The sequence below is a fragment of the Podarcis erhardii genome (assembly GCF_964252035.2).
Source record: "Podarcis erhardii genome assembly, chromosome: 4".
In the NCBI taxonomy this organism is placed as follows: Eukaryota; Metazoa; Chordata; class Lepidosauria; order Squamata; family Lacertidae; genus Podarcis; species Podarcis erhardii.
In genome coordinates, this window is record NC_138508.1 from 72961531 (window position 1) to 72980994 (window position 19464).

Consider the following 19464-nt stretch of genomic DNA (forward strand, 5'->3'; position numbering starts at 1 on the left):
AAGCTATGGTAAGCTCTGAAGAAAGATGTACTTCAATTGTTCTCAACAGAAAAAAAATTAAACAGACTTTTAGTTACCCACGAACCAAAAACAGAAAAGAAACTTCTTTCCCCAAAACAAACATATCCTGGTAATTCCTAAAAACAGAAAACTATGGTCATGGGCCATGAAATCATGGAATATACTAAAGATTCCTATAGGCTCGATGTAGCCCTATTCCGCCGCGCGCACACCCCCCCCCCCCCACAAATTTGCACATATGGGCACTATGCTAGGCCTTAGGAGGAGACCAGCACTGCCAGTTCCACCCTAGCATCTTGAGGTAATTTATGCTTCAGAGTATGCCCAACTTACAACAAGCAGGATTGGGTGGGGATACAGAAAGTATACAGAGACCGCCTTAGCAATCTACTGTACTGCTTGAGAGCACACCACAGGTAAATCAGGAGTGGGGAACCAGTGGCTCTCCAGAAGTTGCTATACTACAACGCCCATCATTCTTGATCATCTGGGGCTGGCTGGGGCTGATGGGATTTTGAGCCCAACAATGTCTGGAGGGCCACTGGTTCCTCAGCCCTGAGGGCAGAGGGAAGGGAGAGAGACAAGTTTACTGAACGCACAGGAATCCTCTATGGATAGGTGTTAAAAAACAGAGTCCGCTGTGTGTACATCAGTCCTGCCTTAGAAGTCTTTGGACTTTTTATTTCCAATATTTGTACCTGCCAAACCGAAGAATCAAATAGGATGCCATATTTGGTTCATTAGTATAAAGCCATTTTTCATGCTCTCAGATGAAGGTGAGAATATTTCATGAGGCACTATAGATTAGTAATAAAAACAGGGGTTTGTTTTTAGCAGAGTGTACAGCACCCATCTGCATGAGAGAAAGAGAAAAGGGGGAGGGAGGGGAGGGGAGGGAGGGGGAGGGATGGAGGGAGAGAGAGAGAGAGAGAGAGAGAGAGAGAGAGAGAGAGAGAGAGAGAGAGAATGGATTCCAAAGTCTTTATCATGCTTATCTATAGAAGTTGGTCCAAAACAAAAGTAAATAAATCCAAAAGAAAACAACATTGGTCCGACAAAACACACTGAGTTGCAAAAATGAATGAAGATTAAATAGCTGCAGTACCGGTAGACTGTGCAACTAGGCACTGTGGATTGTCCCACCAAAAACCACACAAGAAATGTAGACAAAAGGTCCCCTGGCATTTTCAGTTAAGCATTTCTCAAGTAGCTTTACTATACAAGCCTAGAAGATGCTGCCAGGCAGAATAATCAGTTCTGGCTAAGCTGACCCAATGTTCTGACTCATGTAAGGCAGTTTTATAAGCCCGTTGTATTTCATTCTCTGGAAGCAATGCATACTGTCACAATGCATACACAGGTGCATTTAGCAAGCACAACCATTTTCATGGTGCTATTTTTGTTCGCATTCCCCCCTGCAAAACAGGCCCTGGAGATTTCACAGATGTTGTAAATTTAAACAGCAGTCGGTCCCTGTAAGCGCATATGAGCAAGATCTATAATAAAAAGGAATCTAACTTCTTTTTAATGTTTTCGAAAGCATCTTTCCCCAGATAGTCAATGTGGCCTTCCTCCCATTTCCTTCGTTCATCTTCTGCACTTAGCACCTCTGGATTTGGCTGAATACATAGCTCTGAAACAGAGCTGGTAACGTCGTCCTGCGAAAAGGGAGATCAAGAAATGCCATTTGTACCGTTTTCAGGCAACACATAAAAGCCTGAAAGCTAGTTTCAAGATTCTGATAAAAGTGCAAACAGTTGACTTTTCAGTGCCCAGGGTAACTAGAAGATGAGCTATGTATTAATACAGATAATAGAGTAGCTCAGTTTACTTGAGGGACATTATTACAGTACTGTATGGGAATAGAGATGTGCACAGATTGTTTGGTCTGAGTAGCAAAACTGAAGCATTTCCCCACACTAGGATTCTAACAATGTGAGGGAGTGGAGTGGGGGTGCTCCCTGGTCCCCCACCCTCTCAAGGAGACTCCCTGTGCTATTTAGAACTTGGATATTCTAGGGCTTGTATACGAGTAGAAATTGCACAGTGGAGAATGCTCAATGTTGCACAAGTTCAGTCCTCAAGGTATGGAAGGGATGAGTGCAAAGAGTAAAGCAGAATGGGCAGAGCCAGGCAGCAGCTCCCTGACTTCCCTCCTCACATAATTGGAATCACCCAAAGGAGCAGAGCATCTGAACAGAGCTAGTGTCTCATAGCAAATGTAAGCAAGCCGTAATTTTGGCTCCTGTCTTCCAAATACTTTGCTGTCATTCCCACCATACTGGACGTGTATCCCATTCAGACATTTTCAGGTTCTTGGCTCTTCCCTTGCTCCCATGGCTCAGAATGCCTTCGGGTGCTTCATCCATTTCCCCTCCCCTTTACTTCTTTTAAAAACAGAACAAAATTAGCAGATCATGTTGCTATTTGTCTGTACAGATTATCTTATGAAGATGCCCATTCCAAAATCACTGCTCTCAGATCAGAATGCAGAAATAAACATTGCCTCCAAAAGGTATATACTCATATTTACCATTTTCACTGTTTCCTGAGGAGTTGGGTTAAAAGTGGGCTCTGGAGAAGATTCACTTGGCTCAGCAATGTGGACCTCAAGACTGCCTTCAGCTTTCTGTACAGACTGATAAAAATAAAGTGCCTGTTTTACTACTCATTCAGAAAAGAAGAGATCAGTTTTTATCAAAGCCATTATGGAGCCTGGCCCATATCTTTAAATACATCATCACTTGGTCAATCATTTCTTTTTGGGAGTGGCCGCCGGGACCACATAAAACCGGTTCTGAGAGATCTGCATTGGCTCCCAGTATGTTTCCGAGCACGTTTCAAAGTGTTGGTGCTGACCTTTAAAGCCCTAAATGGCCTTGGTCCTGTATACCTGAAGGAGCGTCCCCACCTCCATCGTTCAGCCCAGACACTGAGATCCAGCGCCGAGGGCCTTCTGGCGGTTCCCTCATTGTGAGAAGTGAGGCTACAGGGAACCAGACAGAGGGCCTTCTTGGTAGTGGCGCCCACCCTGTGGAACGCCCTCCCATCAGATGTCAAAGAGATAAACAACTACCTGACATTCAGAAGACATCTTAAGGCAGCCCTGTTCAGGGAAGTTTTTAATATGCAATGCTGTACTGTTTTTAACACTTGATTGGGAGCCACCCAGAGTGGCTGGGGAAACTCAGCCAGATGGGCGGGGTATAAATAATAAATATTATTATTATTATTATTATTATTATTATTATTATTATTATTATTATTACAAAGTAGAAGTAACTTACAGGTTCAAAATAAGCTGCAAAAAACAAAAGGAATAGGTGCAACTAACCTCTTCTGTTGTGATTCAGCTATTCAGAACATCAGTATGGTATGCCGCAACCCACAGAGATGTGTAGTGACTACTAAATAACATCCACTCTACCCTACTTATATACAATGAATGGGTGGTATCTCACTAACACTAGGGCTGCCATATTTCAAAGAGTGAACATCTGGACACAAAAGTTGTTGAGTTTGCCATACGGCCAGATTTTCCCAGACATTAAAGCAATTCCTGCCCAGAAACAGGGCAATGATTGAGAAATTCCAGACGTATGGCAACCCTAACTAACACAGCAATTTAAATTATAGGGAGCCAATATACACTGGGGTAAATTATGCTGGTGTAATGTACCCCTGTTCCAAACTCCATTCAAGAGTGGGGTCACTGCTGGTTGAGCCAGCCCAAGCCTGGCAGAGGGAGAGCAAGCCTTTAAAATAGAACTTGACTTACATGACCCTTTTCACCAGCACTGCTTCCTTTCAGTTGCTAGATCACATGACCAAGCTGAACGGAGTTTGGAACAGGAATAAGTCTCCACCGGCCCTGTCCTCTTTTCTCCCTTCCATAACATCTCTTTGTTGAGCTGGCTGAACTGGAGTGGAAGACTTACAATGGTGCATCTCCAGGCTGAGCCAAGACTTTAGCCAGATCAGCCAGAGATACATCTACTCCAAACTCAGTTTGTCCTGGTAGACCTTGGGTTTGTATTGCTCCCTGGCAAAGCAATCTGAAATATAGGAAACCAACTCAAATTATGCCAAGGTAAACACTCCCATTCCAAACTCCCTTCAGCAGCAGGGCTACTGTCATTTGAGCAGGCCTGAGCCTGGCAGAGGGAAAACAAGCCTTTAAAATAGAGTTGATAAGTCATGTGACTGAGCTGAATGAAGTTTGGGGTGGGGTATTTCTCCCCTTGGCCATCCTACCACACCACTTTTGGGGGACTTAGTTTGGTCTTGGCTCAGCCCTGGCTGAGAGATCCACTTGTTCCAATTCCTCACTGAGGACGTTCTTGGGTTTGGATTGCTTAAGATTCCAGCCAGAGTCACCCTAAAAAATCCTCATTTTTAAATGGGGTTCCTCAAACTTACTTAGCATGCAACATACCCGGAAGTGAGCAAACTTTTTTGGAAGCCAAACGTCCAATGCATCTTATATGGCTTCTGATTGAGTGCAGGAAGCTCCTGCGGCCAATCGGAAGCCGCGTCTTGGTTTTCAGATGGACTTCCGGAATGGATTTCGTTGGAGAACCAAGACACAACTGCAGTTCCAATGACTGCAACATAACATGTTGTCAAGTAAAAGTATTAAGGATTAAACTGAATATAGTTTAATAAGCCCCATCTCTGCTCTGGAGAGAAGACACTGTTCCCAAAAGTAGTCAGAAATGGAGTTCCTCGCTCTGAGGCTGCGATCCTACTGGGAAGAAAACCCCAAGTGAACTGAATGAGGTATAAGCATGCTGTTAGTATCACCAGGCTTCTGTGCCTTGTCCTAAATCCTTTAAGGACATCCCTCCCCCCTCAGATATGTGCATCTACAAGGCTCAAACAAGAAGTAGAAAACTGATGAGAGAAAACCATAAGCATACTAATGCTGCTGCTCTCTGTCTGGTCTAAAGCCACTCATTTTAAAACAGAAAATAACATTATAGTAAGTTATTTACAATTGAAATTCTAATTTCATTGCTTTTCCAATGGAATCCACCCCCTCAGATTTTAAGCATACTCATGCCATATATAGTTGGGAGATAAGCTGGCACAATACTTTAAATCAATTTTAAATACTTGGAAGCATCATGATATTTTTAGAATTAAGTTTACTGTAACTAATTAGCAGAAATAAAAAGTACTTACATTTTTGGCAAATAACTCATCAGGTGAGTTTGCAACTGTTTCAGATAACTGTTCCTCATTTGCTGGCAAAGAACTGTTAGTGGCAGGATTTCCTCTTTCCAATTTACTTTCATCTCCACTCAAGTTTGGCTAATAACAACAAAAATTAATGTAATTTTGGAAGTTCTTCATCCATGAAAGTTCCTATGTTTGTACTCCACGCATTTTAAATATTCTGTCTCCTTTTCCACTACATTTCACTTTTTATTTATTTTGACAGTTGTCATTCTATTACCACTGCTAACAACTATATTATATGCAGATTGCTATTCTAATGTAGCTCAAATTCTCCTTTAAAATGTGAATAGTTTTGCCAGGCAGGGAATGGCAATGCACATTCAAACACATATCCCAAGAAGTGCTTTAGGTGTGCCTGAGGGATGCATGGCGGTGCGGGAGGTGATGTTTGCCCATATTCCTCCCCTTTTTCTTTGAACACACCTCTGTGGTATATAACAAAAGTTCTTGCGGGTTCAAAAGCCGTTTTTCACAAAGCAAGGTACCAAACCAAAAAGCTTCCCTTCCAAAAAATTTACCTCTTCTCTCTGGATTTGTGGCTCAGAAGACTCCTGTGTTTTTTCCAGTAATGGCAATACATCAGAACTGTACGTTGTCCACCAGAGTTGAAGGAAATAGAGCTGACTGTTAGATAATGAGGATGAACCATCTTCTATCACTGTTCCTGTCTGAGGATTGTATTTATAGTTCCATGGCTTTGATGGTCCCAAGAAGTGGACTACCTTTGCATCTTTGCCAAAACTACAAAAAGGACACATGTAATCTTAAAAATGAGTTTATATTAAGCCCCATTTTTAAAAAAGTAAATGCAAGATGGTTCATCTCTGCCAAGGCATTGCAGAACTATTTATTTATTCATTCATGGGTATATAGTTTTTTTAATAATAAAAAAAATCCAGTGACTCATAGCAATTAAAATTCAATACACAGCACCACTGCAGGAGCTAAACATAAGTGAAAATAGAAAAGGCCCTGGCTTACAAATACATAAGTGTAGAGGAGGGAAATCAGGTTGATAATTCCAGTACTAAGTAAGATGTGAGTTGATAACAGGCATTTGCATCTAGCTGGGGCCAGAATGCTCTTCCTTTGCTAGTGTTCTTGCTGAGATGGAGATGTTGCAAGCACTCAGCAGGCCTTGGTCCTCTGCTTGGTGGTTGTCACACCAGCATCAGTGCTCTTGTTGGGTGGGAGACTGAAAGCAGCTCACTGTCATTGAACCAATGGCTGAAGACACCCTTGCCAGAAAGTGGCCTCTTGGGAAGGAGATGAGCAGCCTTCCAGTGGCTAGTGACAAGGGTCAGAGTGCCCTTCCCTTCATCTCTGCAGTCATAGGCCAACTGACAGCAGGAATAATGTCCTTGCTGGTTGTGCGGGGGGGGGGGAGGAAGTAAACTCCTTGCAAACTGCTCATTAGACAACAGGAGCATGAACTTGACAATGCACTTGGGAGGACAAGGAACAACTAGAAGGTGTTGCCATGTTCAACATGGGAGGGGGATTTTGAATTATGGCTGGAAGCCATGGCTGATGAAGGCAGGATGGACAGAATGATGTTTAGCAAGATGCCCTGGAAACACATCAGTCTCACTCATCCTGTTCCATCACCTATGGCCTCTTCTAAGTGTAAAAGGCCTTCCATTCCATTACACATCAACAAGGAAGGATTCTTGCACATTTAAAGCAAAAGCATCCCATCAGTACCTGGTAGAGAATTTTGGTTTTCCGGTTGAGCATTGCATGGGCTGTCTCATTTGCTTTTCTGTTGCTTATCAAGCGAATAGTTGCAGAATTAGGTGTTTATATTTTATATATTTATTATATATTTGGTGCATAATTTAGTTGTTTATATTTTTGCATGCTTAGGGGTGCCATTGCTTCTTCCAGATTAAACAATCACGGCAGTCAAACTATTCCAAGCTGATCACTGGTTTTGTGTAAACATAATGGTCAGAAACAGCAAGCTGAATGTTTTTGCCATATAAATAAATTGACCAGTTGATCACCATATTTGGGACCTACATATATATATATACTGATAGGAATGCTATGTATGACACAAGGTGATCAGTACCTTCAGAATAGCCAATTACTGATTTCCTAAATCAGGCTTGCTTTTGAAACTGTTGTGACACATTGCAAGGTGTTGGACCAGATGATCCTCAGGGCCCTTTCCAATTCTATGATTCTACGAGAGGTTCAACACCTATATATGATCTTGGTTGTGAGCAATCTTGTGTTGCATGTGTGTACATACATCCTATTATCAGCTATGACAAAGAGAAACCTGTGAGCATATGTCTTTAGAAGAGATTTTTTGCCCATGCAAGGGTCTGCCACTGAGATTTCAGCCCTAGAGTAAGGTAGACATTCACCAATGTATTATAGAGAGAGGTATATTCCTGTACTTACTATTTAAAAGCAGGGGCATAGGTGTAGACAACACTGCTGCTTAGATTATAGAGAAATGGCAAGTGTTTGTTAATGTCTGTTGTTGCCCAGTTGTTGAAGAAACTGTTTAACAATCCCTGATCACCTCCTAAAGTATTGAAAAGAACACATAACATAAACAACCATTTCATCTTCAAACCCAAACTTACTCATGCCAAATGGTACTGACAATTGGTTTTGACCACCTGCCCAAATTTTTAATCAGTAAATGAAACTGGTGTTTCTTATTCCTTCTTCCCGTTTTTACATGGCATGCTATATTTGGGAGGAAAACATCAGCAAGAGGAACTTGTGGGCTTCCAGCTGATGCCTGACTCCAACTTCCATTATTCCTGACAACTGACCATGCTTGCTGAGGATGATGGGAGTTGGAGTCCAGCAATATCTGGAGGACCACAGTTTCTCCATCCCTGTACATTCCTCTTTATGGAATAGTAGAGCTATGAGAACAAAAACAACAGCCAGCACTGAAAATGCCAACAGTTTATGGGGTGGCTTTATTATTAGCCAACTTCCCCACCCAGCAAATAGTAGCCGGTGAAGCCAAAGTGGGGGAAGGTACTTGAGACACCATGACACAATCTAATATGCACTGCTAGATGATACAGGAAATGGGGAAAGCTGTATATATGAAAGCCATTTACAGTAGCAATTGCTGTTTGACGTTCTTTCCTGTCTCTTTTTGGTAGCATCTACTTCTGAACTTTCATCCTAGCTTGCCATTTCAGAGATCAGTGGCCTTACTAAAGTGTCTGCATCCATGAAAACACATTGGCTGTAGTAAGGGTCCAGCTCCATCAAAAGTTCACATTGTCAAAGAACTTCACCTCACTCAAGCAGAACCAGGAAGGGGAGCAGGTCAGTGAACTTACCATCAAAGCTGCCATGTTCATTTGCAAACTGCAGGAGGAGGTTGTAGGTTTTCAACGAAGGTTTGAAAACAAACACACCACTGTTAAAGCAGTCTGGCCAGCCAGAATCTGGAGCTGCTGAGAGTTCTTCCCGGTCAAACAGCTCGTCAATATTGCACAGTACCTAGAAAAGACGTGGCATGTTGGAATCGTAGCCGATCCCCCTACTATACAAATTTCAGGGATTCAAAACTCTTTCTTAGCTGTTTTGTCTTTATCAACTGGCTATGTCATCTCCTACCATTCACCACTCCCCTTCAGCCCTGCAATCAGCATCAATATGAACACACCAGTGTGTTGCTTCTCACATTGGAAATGATGGGAGGCACTTTTAAATGTACTACAGGACATTCGTGGTTTCCCATCTCAATAACAGAATAGAACATTCTACACACTAAAGTGTGTAGATATAGCTTTAGATATAGATAGCTGGTGCTTTATAACTGTACTGACATTCTGCACTGAACAATGAAGTACAGATTCGCACCTACAGTGTACATATATTATTCATATGTATGTGCTATGCAAACATACCGTATTGGCCTGAATATAAGCCACACTTTCCCCCCAATTTCCGACTGTGAAAAGTTAAAATGTGGCTTATATTCACAACCTTATTGTATGCAGCCAGGAGCATGGGGCAAACAGTGCCAGGAGCGCGGCAAAGCGGTGCCCACCCCGTGCATAGTTCCCCATCCTCTCCCCCAAGGCAGGGAAAGGAGAGAGCGAGGAAGGGGAAAGGCCATTGTCAATGCAGTGTGGCTTCCCCTGCCCACCCAGTATGCAGCCAGGAGCAGTGAGGAATGGAGCAGCTTATATATAGGTATTTTTCCTTTTCCCCCCCCACCCCCAATTTTAAAGGTGTGGCTTATATTTGGGTGCTGCTTATATTCGGGCCAATACGGTATTTACAAACCTACACAGGATTTCCCCCAACCCACATATGAATCTATTCCATTGAAATCCCACAACAATCAACAAAAAGGTCACCAGTAACTGAAAGCAATGTGGCAAAACTTTCTTTTTCTAACTGGTGCTTCCCTTACCAATGTGTCTGCATCCATGAAGACACATTTGCTATACTGAGTAAGAGTCCAGCAATGAAGTTTGGTAAAGGTTACACCCAGTTCCAGTCTCTCCAGCAAAGCCAAGTGCATAGAGTCATTGCTGTCAATTTCATTCACATCCACCACTGTGTCAAATATGGTGTTGAGGGCAGCCCTGACAAGACAAGTAAAATACAAGATTGGGAGCCTTGAGACATCTCCTTTTGCAAGAAATGCAGTACAGGGTTTCTGACATTAAACTGAACTGAGAACAGCAGCTGGATTTTTAGAAACAACTACAGGCATCTCCACACTTACACGTGTTTGATTTAAACTGCCTAAAGGTGCCAAAAGGGCAAAATCAGCTACAAAGAGTTGGGAAAACTGCAAAAAGTGATGTAAAAAGTGGGGGAAATGGCTAGCAATTCCTGGAGACTTTGCAACTGCAATCCCATGAGTCCTTTGCACTGACCTGGTAGAGAGTTGAAGTTTGAGAAAGGAGGTACCTCTAAATCATAGCCAGGTACTTCAGGGTACCGGTCTACCCTCCTTGTTGTCATTTCCACATTGTCCTCCAGAGATGAGGAAGACTGAGAGTCACCATTGCCACCATTTATGCTAGTCTGGTAAGTGCAGCTGGTTTTTTTAAGGGTTTTCAAGGATTTCCAGGGGTTTAGAAGATGTTTACAGGCGTTCTGAATGGTGTCCCCCACTATACATGATTTCATGTATATATGTGGTACCTGGGAACGTAACCCCCGCATGAGTGGGGAGATGCCTGTAGTATCTACTAGATGCAAGATAAACAAGCAAACAAAGTCACATTAGAAATATAAGAAAACCCAAAACCAAAATCCACTTCCTATGAACTATAAGAAGCAGTTGCTGATAACTAAGGAGCAGGAGCAAAATGTAAGGAAACAAGTTAAAGATGCCACGCAAGAACCAAAGATTACAGGTCAAAACCAATCTGACTATTTAAAATGTCAACTAATAATCAAAGTTGATCAGCTATCGTAAGACTTAGAAGAACGATTCAATATCCATTTCGGTTCAAGCGACTGCCAAGTGATGAGGAATACAGTCGTACCTTGGTTTTTGAACAGCTTAGTTCATGAACAACTTGGAACTCGAACACCGTAAACCCGGAAGTAGGTGTTTCGGTTTGCGAACGTTGCCTTGGAAGCCGAACGTCCGGCGTGGCTTCCACCGCTTCCAATTGACTGCAGGACGCTCCTGCAGCCAATTGGAAGCCACACCTTGGTTTTTGAACATTGCGGAAGTCAAACAGCCTTCCGGACTGCATTGTGTTAAAAAACCAAGGTACAATTGTAACTGAGTAATAATCAATATGTAATGGAGGAACTCCCTGTGTTTCCAACAGCAGGCAGCCAGATGCATAGACCTGGAAGCTCAAAAGCAGAGCATGAATGTTCTCCCCTGCTGCTTGTCTCCAGCATCTAGCAGTCTGATACAAGGACGGCTTCTGAATATCAAGTTCCACTGAGCTGTCATTTCCTCTGTTTTTATGTTCAGGCATGAGTACTGATTTTTACATGGCCAAAATGACACCATCCCTGAGCAAGGGACGGGGGTATCAGCAGGTTCAGGAAAACCCCCAACATCTGCAGAAAATATGCAGATAATGATCCTATGAAGGAGGGTTCCCAGGGCAGCCCATTTGAAGACTAAATATTCCCAGTGGCCACAGAAAAGTAGCAGACTGTTAGGGAGGAGAGCAAATGGAAGGAAGGCATGGCTAACACTTGGAACAGTAAACAAAGGCATTTGGTGCTGCAAAATTTTGTTGCAGGTACCATTTGGCTTAGTTAATAGCCATCAGCTGTCCTATCCTGCATCATCCAATCCTTTTTAAACCTATTTAAACAAGTGGCTATTGGTACATCTGGCAGGAGCTAATTCCATAATTTATAGCCAAGTGCTAGACATGTCTACTCAGAAGCAAGCCCCATGGAATTCAATGGGACTTTATCCCAGGTAAGTGCGTATGCCTTTATTGCCCACTGGGCAAAAAAAATACTTCCGTCTTATCTAGTCTGAACCTATTGCCAATCGGTTTCTTTGAATAAACCTCAGTTCTTTGTTTCTGATAGGAAACAAAACTTCTATCTGTAGTTCTTCTAAGAGACCTCCTTCTTTCCTAAACTGTAATAAATATGTTTGTGTTTCCCTACAAAATTTGTCAATAGACGGTGATTCCGGTAAGTGAATGAAATGGGAGCTGGGGAGAAACACCACCAAAAAACCTGTTACAAATATTTGGAGAGAATATTGCCCTCTTTGGATGTTCTGTCTGAATATGGAAAGGGAGAAGGGAAAATGCATAGGGTAAGCCGACCCTCTTGGTGATGCTATGTGCACCAGGCACACTTCCTGGCCAATGTATGACCTGCGTTTTTCTGAAAGGAGTTCTCCTACTCATACACACAGTTCCCAGGAAGGAATGGGAAACCTGATTGACCGCTTACACCATCCCACACTCTAACTGAATGCTGAAATGTTATCCATATCTGTGTGTAAATTGGAGTTTGGACTTTTTATGGCTGAAAACCTGTAATGCAGTTCTTTTCTTCATGAAGTCACCGAAGTATATCAGTCTCTGCTTACAGTTCTGTGCACAAAGTGATCCAAATATAGGACCACAAGAGGAAATCTGTTTTCTAAACAAAACAAAACCTGTTTGCTCACACTTCTGGCCACACATGATTTCATTAGGAATTAAGCAACTCATTCAACACACTGCCTGCTTATTGTTATTTTGTAATCAGGGTTATGGAACAGAATTTGCATTTACATTTTGAAGATATTCAATTAATTGAATCTGAGAGCGTGTCCTCACCTCATTGCACTGGAGACTTGAGATGTAATTAGCACTGCCAGCCTTCGAGATGTTTTATGGTTCCTCAAGGACTGTCCGAGAACCAGAGCTCCGTGGCAATAAACATCATTGGTAGCAAGGGTCACAAAGGCCTGGTCTGTCACTGTAAACAAGCATTTCAGAGTGGTCCATTATGACAGCAGCCGAGAATTAGCTGGGGGCCTTCTTGCCTCATCCTACCAAGCTGCAATTTCTGTAAACGTGTGTTGACTCTACAATTAGCTCTTTTGCTTACATAAACCTTTGAGAGAAACAAGTAAATAATTGCATAAGCTAGCAAGGTTTTGCTTCCTATTAGCAGATTGTATGACAACATGTCTCAGATTTTGTTTTGCCATAGTGAAAGAGACAATATAGAATTAAGCATAACACATGATGCACTTGTACATAGATTCATGCACACAGAGGCCCACCCATGCAATCTTGGTGCAACTGAAATAGATGCAAACATATAGGGTGAGCCAGCCTATGAGTGCAAGTGATGGTATGCGAGCTTTGTATCACACACTGTGGGGAGAGACAGGTGCCTTAATACATTTAGGACACTGGTATCAGGCTATGTACACAGAAGCCCTTTGTTTATGGCCATGTGACATCTATTTATGACTTTGCCTATATGCACCCAATGGGCATTGGGATACTTCTGTGGACTTACTCTGCCTTCAAATAATTAATTGCACACCCACTCACCTGTTATGGAACTCCAGTGAATTGCACAAGTTTTCTGGGACATAGGGTGTAGGATACACAGAGAGTTTATGTGATGTACCAGTTTAGCTTGTCAGGCTTCATGGAGGTCTGGCTAAGCAGGTACCACATCCCATTCATACAAATTACTGCCAGTGCAGTCAGGCCTAGGCCTAAGCTACAGAAAGAGGAGACATTCTCTAAATTGCAACCCTCTCGTGATACTGCACAACCCTGTTGTACAGAAAGCAAGCAACGTGAAGAGTCTAAGTACCATTGACTCTGTTTTGCTTAATACAAATTCCTCCTTGGAAATGAGCGGGTGCTAAACCTTAAAATTAGGAACCAAAACGAAACCTATAATTTCCCTGCACATTTGCAAGGAATCTTCAACTACTGCAACTGGATGTTTATTTTTGAAAGCAGATGTGTTGCTCATCAAACAACACTTAGCATGTAAAGAAGGGAAATTACTTCATTACAGACTATTTCTGATTTTGCTTTTGCCAGGCTATGCTCGTGCGAACGGAATAAAACTTCAGGCACAATAGAGAAACATACAGGAATTAAATAGGGTTGTTTATATTTACTTACGGGAAACAGGTGAACTAATAAAAACAATACAGTTTTCAGTGCTTTTTAAATAAAGGGGGGGGGGCTTCATCACAAGAAGGGAGATGCCAACAAAACACCAGGAAGACCTTTCTGGCAGTAAGAGCTGCTCCACAGCAGAACAGAATCTGTTAGAAGGTTGTGGATTCTCCATTGGAGGTTTTTAAGCACATGTGATCTAGTTGAGATTCCTGAATTGCAGGAGGTTGGACTAGATGACCCTTGGGGTCCCTTCCAACTCTCTGATTCTATGAATACAGTGTGGTAGTTATCTGCTAGAGAAAGGGTCATAGTCTAGTGGTAGGGGTTTGGATGCAGAAGGTCCCAGGCTCAATCTCTGGCTTCTCTAGATAGGACTGGGAATGTCCCCCGTTAAACCCTGCAGTCGCTGCCAGTCCGTGCAGACAATACAGTGCCATATGGACCAATGGCCGTGTTCTACATAATCTTACACAAGTGTATGTTCTGCATAATCTTACGCATACTTATTCAGAAGTAAGCCCCACTGAAATAAAAGGTAAAGGTAAAGGGACTCCTGACCGTTAAGTCCAGTCATGACCGACTCTGGGGTTGCGGCGCTCATCTCGCTTTACTGGCTGAGGGAGCCGGCATACAGCTTCCAGATCATGTGGCCAGCATGACTAAGCCGCTTCTGGCGAACCAGAGCAGCACACGGAAACGCCGTTTACCTTCTCGCCAGAGCAGTACCTATTTATCTACTTGCACTTTGACGTGCTTTCGAACTCCTAGGTTAGCAGGAGCTGGGACCGAGCAACAGGAGCTCACCCTGTCGCGGGAATTCGAACCACCGACCTTCTGATTGGCAAGCGCCACCCGCGTCCCTCTCCCACTGAAATAAATGCTTACAATTCTTTAAAAACCTATTGCATGTACATGTATAGAGAAAGAGTCGTTCTACATGGCTGAGATCAGAAAAGAGAAATGAAAGAATGTACAGTGGTACCTCGGGTTAAGAACTTAATTTGTTCTGGAGATCTGTTCTTAATCTGAAACTGTTCTTAACCTGAAGCACCACTTTAGCTAATGGGGCCTTCCACTGCCACTGTGCCACCACCACACAATTTCTGTTCTCATCATGAAGCAAAATTCTTAACCTGAGGTAATATTTCTGGGTTAGCGGAGTCTGTAACCTGAAGCGTCTGTAACCTGAAGCGTTTGTAACCCGAGGTACCACTGTACTAAGGGTGTATTTCTGCCATGTGTACTAGGCAGTGGCGTAGCGTGGGTTGTCAGCACCCGGGGCAAGGCAAGTAATTTGCGCCCCCTCTGCCCTAGGGGCAGAGAGCTGCGAGTGCGAGCGCCCCCCCAGATGTTGCGCCCGGTGCGGACGGCCCCCCCTGCACCCACCACGCTACACCACTGGTACTAGGTAACAAAAGTAAGCATGCAGTAGGATTCAACCTCTTCCTTCTCACTCGCTTCTTAATGAACTGTGCTCAGTATAATGTATTCAGAATGAAAACTGCTTGGAGAAAATGCATATACTGTAGTTCCCAAAGGAGGAAAAAGAACAGAGGGGAGAGGAGAGAAATCCACTTACCAGGCATCCTTTAAAGCCAACAGGGTAAGCTGCTAAGTAAATCCAATACTGATGGGAGAGAGAAGGGTTCCCAGCAGGCCTGTCTCACTCAACAAATCACCAGATAAGATTAGCCTCTTTCTTTCCTGCTGATGAGAGCAAGTGAATTAAAACATTCATTCACACATTCCAGATTGTATGTGGCCCCAGATTGCTGTGGGGCCTCAGGGACAAATCCAACCTCGCTTTGAGAGAGAGAAGGAAAGATGTAGGAGGGAGAGCGAAAAGAAGGAACTTGATCCTTCCTACTGTTCAGGACCCACCAAACTTTCCTTTGGGTGGTCAATCAAAAAAGGAAACTCGATACAAATCTTTTAAAGGCTGTGCAGAAGCACACGTGAGCACGTCTCCTTCCATTCCCTTTTACCAGCAAAAGGAGGCCCAGTTTCATGTTCCTTCCTTCACATTCCCCAGCAAAATATTGACTCTTTGATATCTGACCGTGCATTTGCAGTTGAGAGGGAGAAAAGCAGAAGGTGACCATTAACAAGGCTAAAACGAAGAATGAGTCTCGCAGCAGCCTAACAGGCCGGTGGTTTTTGTTTTCTCCAGCTAGCCCCCACTTCTTCCAACAGCACGATGCTAAAGGGACGTTCACTCCGGAGCAAGCCCGTCAAAGTTCAGCGGCATGTAACTCCGCGTGATGAGGGCTGCAACCACAGGGCCCGGTCCTCTGCACGCCTGCTTGCATGCGAGCTCAGGAGGACTTGCTTCTGAGTAGGCGCACACAGGCTAATGCCTCGACGATCCTCAAGGTTGCCCCAAGGCTCGTGGCGGGTTTGCTATAACAGATCAAGGCAATAACAACCCTCACCCATGCGTTGGCAACCACCATGTGCTGCCCCCCTCCATCCGCCCACGGGGTGAGGGGCATGGGCGTTGCCAAAGTGGGCAGGAGGGGGCAGCTGCCCCCCCCCCCAATCAATGAAAATACTTAACTAAATGAGGTTCTGCCCTCGCAAAAAAGTCTGCACCCCCCTAACATAAATCCTGGCTACGCCCATGGTGAGGGGAAAGGGTGCTATTAGCAGAACATAGACCAACCTTGGGCCAGCCACTGCCTCTCACCCCATCCTACCCCGCAGGGTTGTGGTGCAAGAGACGCGCGTCATCTAGAGCTTCTTGGAGAAAAGGTGGGCTATAAATGCAATAGCCCCTTCCTGCCTCCATCAAGTGAGAAATCCTGGCTCCCCCCCTCCCCTCCCCTCCCCTCCCCTCCAGTGCAAGGGCAAGGCTGCTGGGCGCCCCTCGGACCTCCTTCCCCGCTTACCCTGCCGGCTCCATCCCTCCACACCATGCGCGTCCCCTGCTCTGCAAGCGGCGCTGCCCTCTGCAAGTCCTCCAGGCGCCCTTGGGGGCTTCCACGGGCAGCTCGGCCGACGCGTCGCTGCTCTCTGCCCAGTCGCCGCCGCGGCCAGCCGACGGGGCGAAAGGCAACCTGTGACGCGCCCCCCTCCCAGGCAGCGGGGGCGGGGCCTCGCGCTCATTGGCCCTCGCCGCGACCCCGCCCCTCCCTCCGCCAAGCCAAGCCGTGTCCGGGCCCCGTCGCGGAGAGGGGCTCGCCAGGCGCGCTGCGACAGAGCGGGAGCGAAGCGAGCTCTGCTGCAGCATCAAACAGGCTGCGTTGGGGCCGGAGCGGGGGGGGGGGGGTCGATCTTGTCACTTGGAGGTTGGGAGTTGGTAAAAAGATTTATATGCCGCTGAAGAAAAAGCAGTGAGCACAGGGGTGCCATGTTGAATAAAATAGGGGGATTGCAGAATCGATCACAAGACGCGCTGCGCCGCGCACGCCCCATTTGAATGGCAGTGCCCATCAACTTGGGCGGGGGGCAGCCCTTCAAATAAATTTATTTTTGTTGAAAGGGCCTCGGCCCCTCGGAGTTGGCTCCTGTGGGTGTGCATACCCGATACAATACAAAACGACAATTAAAAGATTTTAGAAACAAGTCGACGTCATGAAATTATCCGAATAAGTCCAGATAGGGAGGGTTGGAGCTCCTGGACCCTTTGTTGGTTCGTCTTTTCTCATTCCCATCCCTAGTTAAATCGCTCTCCCTAGTCTTGCCTTCGGCGGGGACGGCCTCGTTAAAAATGATCGTTGTGAGTTGCTAGAGTTGGCACTCTTTAGGGTTCACGTGTTCTGCCTCTTGTATGCATCAAAGAGAGAGAGAGAGAGACTGCGTAACACTGAGGGGGAAATTAAGTGGATGGATGGGGAGGGCAGAGAGAAACTATGTTGGAGTATAAAAAATATAAAATACTTGATAACAAGAAGAAGGGGCCATATTGGAGTCAGTGTGGCATAGTAGTTAGTGTGTTGGGCTAACCCTGGAGCACCAGGATTCAAATCTCTGCTCAGCCATGAGTCCCAGAGGGTGACCTTGGGCCAGTCTCTAAGTCAGTCTGCCTCTTAATCTCACTTACCTCACAGAGATGTGGGGATCAGAGGCATACCTAGGCTTCCCTGCACCAGTGGAAAGGAGATATATTGAAGTGCATGGACGGATATAAATGTCATAATAACAACCCCAAAGGTAGAGAAGAGGGGCTTAACTTTCCTCTCCCTGTCAAAAGCTTTCCTGGCTATTTGCCTTGAGGGGAGAGTGAGGTGGTTGCCTCAGCAATATATTATGGGTGTCATGAAAAGGCAGCAAAATGTTAGTTATATAACGTAGTGTATGGCAGTATTTTTAAGCCACAGATAGGGAGAAATGTGCATGTGTGTTTTTTCTTCTGTCTCGACTGGTTGGGCTGCATTGACACAACAGTTTATTCCATTTCCCTGACATTGCACATTATATTTTAGCTTCCACGTGACATAAAGGCCTTTCCTGGAAATCTTGTGGAATCTTGTGAAAATTTAGCACTCATCTCCATATTAATTGGCAGTGGTGGGGTGTGTGTGTGTGTGTGTGTGTGTGTGTGTGTGTGATCTGCAAAATGGAGTGAGGGAGAAATGGTTAAATTCCCCTCCCCAGGGAATAAGGCCCAAATCTGAATTTAGATTCTCCTTCACCTCAATATGGCTGTCTTTAAGCAAAGGAAAGAATGAGGCTCCACCATGAAGCCTGGGCATATCACATACTGCAGCTCCTGAGTTGTATGCTTCATATAGTAAGGATTTTTGCTATCAGATTTCTCTTACATCTCTGCTTGTTGCCTTCAGGCAATACCTGGCCAGAGTTCTTGTGCTTACTTGAGAAAGGAATGTTAATAACCCACAATATTCAAGTGGTGTGTCTCCATGGGAACTAATTGTTAGAAGATTGCTTCCTGACACTGAGAAAGGTTGTGGGGCACATATTTCCCCCTCCCAGATAAGAATGATGGAATCTTGGTTTGTGCATGGAAAGAAATAATAGAAAGGGTGGTTGGTTTTGAATCCAGAGAACAACACAAAGGGCACTTCCAGACTGTCACTGTTTGACAATTTCAGGTTTCACAGTTACATTTAAACTCTCATGCAACAAACGTGTGCCCCCGCTGCTCTTAGAAGTGAGCATAACAACATTTAAAGACAATTACAGTATCTGACAAGGGCAATCTAGCCATTGCAAAATAAATTTATATAGCAAAGGAAGTACTTAAGAACATAGCAATTGAACCTTGGTATGAGAATTGGGGTTCTACAACTGCTCACCCTTTTGGTGAAATATTGTAGGGTATGAACTTAAGTATCAAAACAAACAGATAAGGAAAGGCTTCTAAGGCACAATGCAAACACCTGGCCTCACTTTAGATGAAAGTCAGGGCTGGGCTTGTTTATTCTGAGAATACTTTTTTGAAATATGGCTGAAGACCACACACAAAGGATTCCATTTCAGACTCTCTCTCTCTCTTTTTTTACTTTTCTTTTAATGTGCAGCATATTAATATATTTAAATACTTATTCCATTGCAATAGTTCTTCATTTGGCACAATTGTTCAGGTGCAGTTTAGGACAGAAAGGAAAACAACAAGAACATAATCCCCCCCATAAATTCTGCAAATAATATA

General features: G+C 44.3%; 1 protein-coding gene across 2 annotated transcripts; it reads right to left on the reverse strand.

The window, feature by feature from the left end:
* Nucleotides 1-945: 945 nt before the first annotated feature.
* On the reverse strand, nt 946-16859 carry GYG2 (glycogenin 2). 2 transcript variants are annotated; one of them, XM_081858745.1, is made up of 10 exons: nt 16739-16859; nt 15430-15554; nt 12531-12672; nt 9671-9845; nt 8586-8748; nt 7675-7801; nt 5781-6003; nt 5206-5334; nt 2555-2659; nt 946-1679 (listed from the first exon to the last, which is right to left on the reverse strand). In XM_081858745.1, the coding sequence occupies exons 2-10, from the start codon at nt 15434-15436 to the stop codon at nt 1518-1520; spliced, it is 1233 nt and encodes a 410-aa protein (XP_081714871.1). In that variant the 5' UTR covers nt 15437-15554; nt 16739-16859; the 3' UTR covers nt 946-1517. The 2 variants fall into 2 exon arrangements, with proteins under 2 accessions (XP_081714871.1, XP_081714872.1); XM_081858746.1 differs by having other exon boundaries at nt 15430-15557; nt 16739-16753.
* Between the last annotated feature and the right edge of the window lie 2605 nt (nt 16860-19464).

What these genes read in the sequence shown, in the direction of transcription:
- GYG2 (XM_081858745.1), bottom strand. An exon ending in CAAGTCTCCAGTGCAATGAG is followed by an intron (nt 9,846 to 12,530) that starts GTGAGGACACGC and finishes TTGTCTTGTCAG; the next exon opens with GGCTGCCCTCAACACCATAT. An exon ending in TGAACATGGCAGCTTTGATG is followed by an intron (nt 7,802 to 8,585) that starts GTAAGTTCACTG and finishes TCAATACTTTAG; the next exon opens with GAGGTGATCAGGGATTGTTA.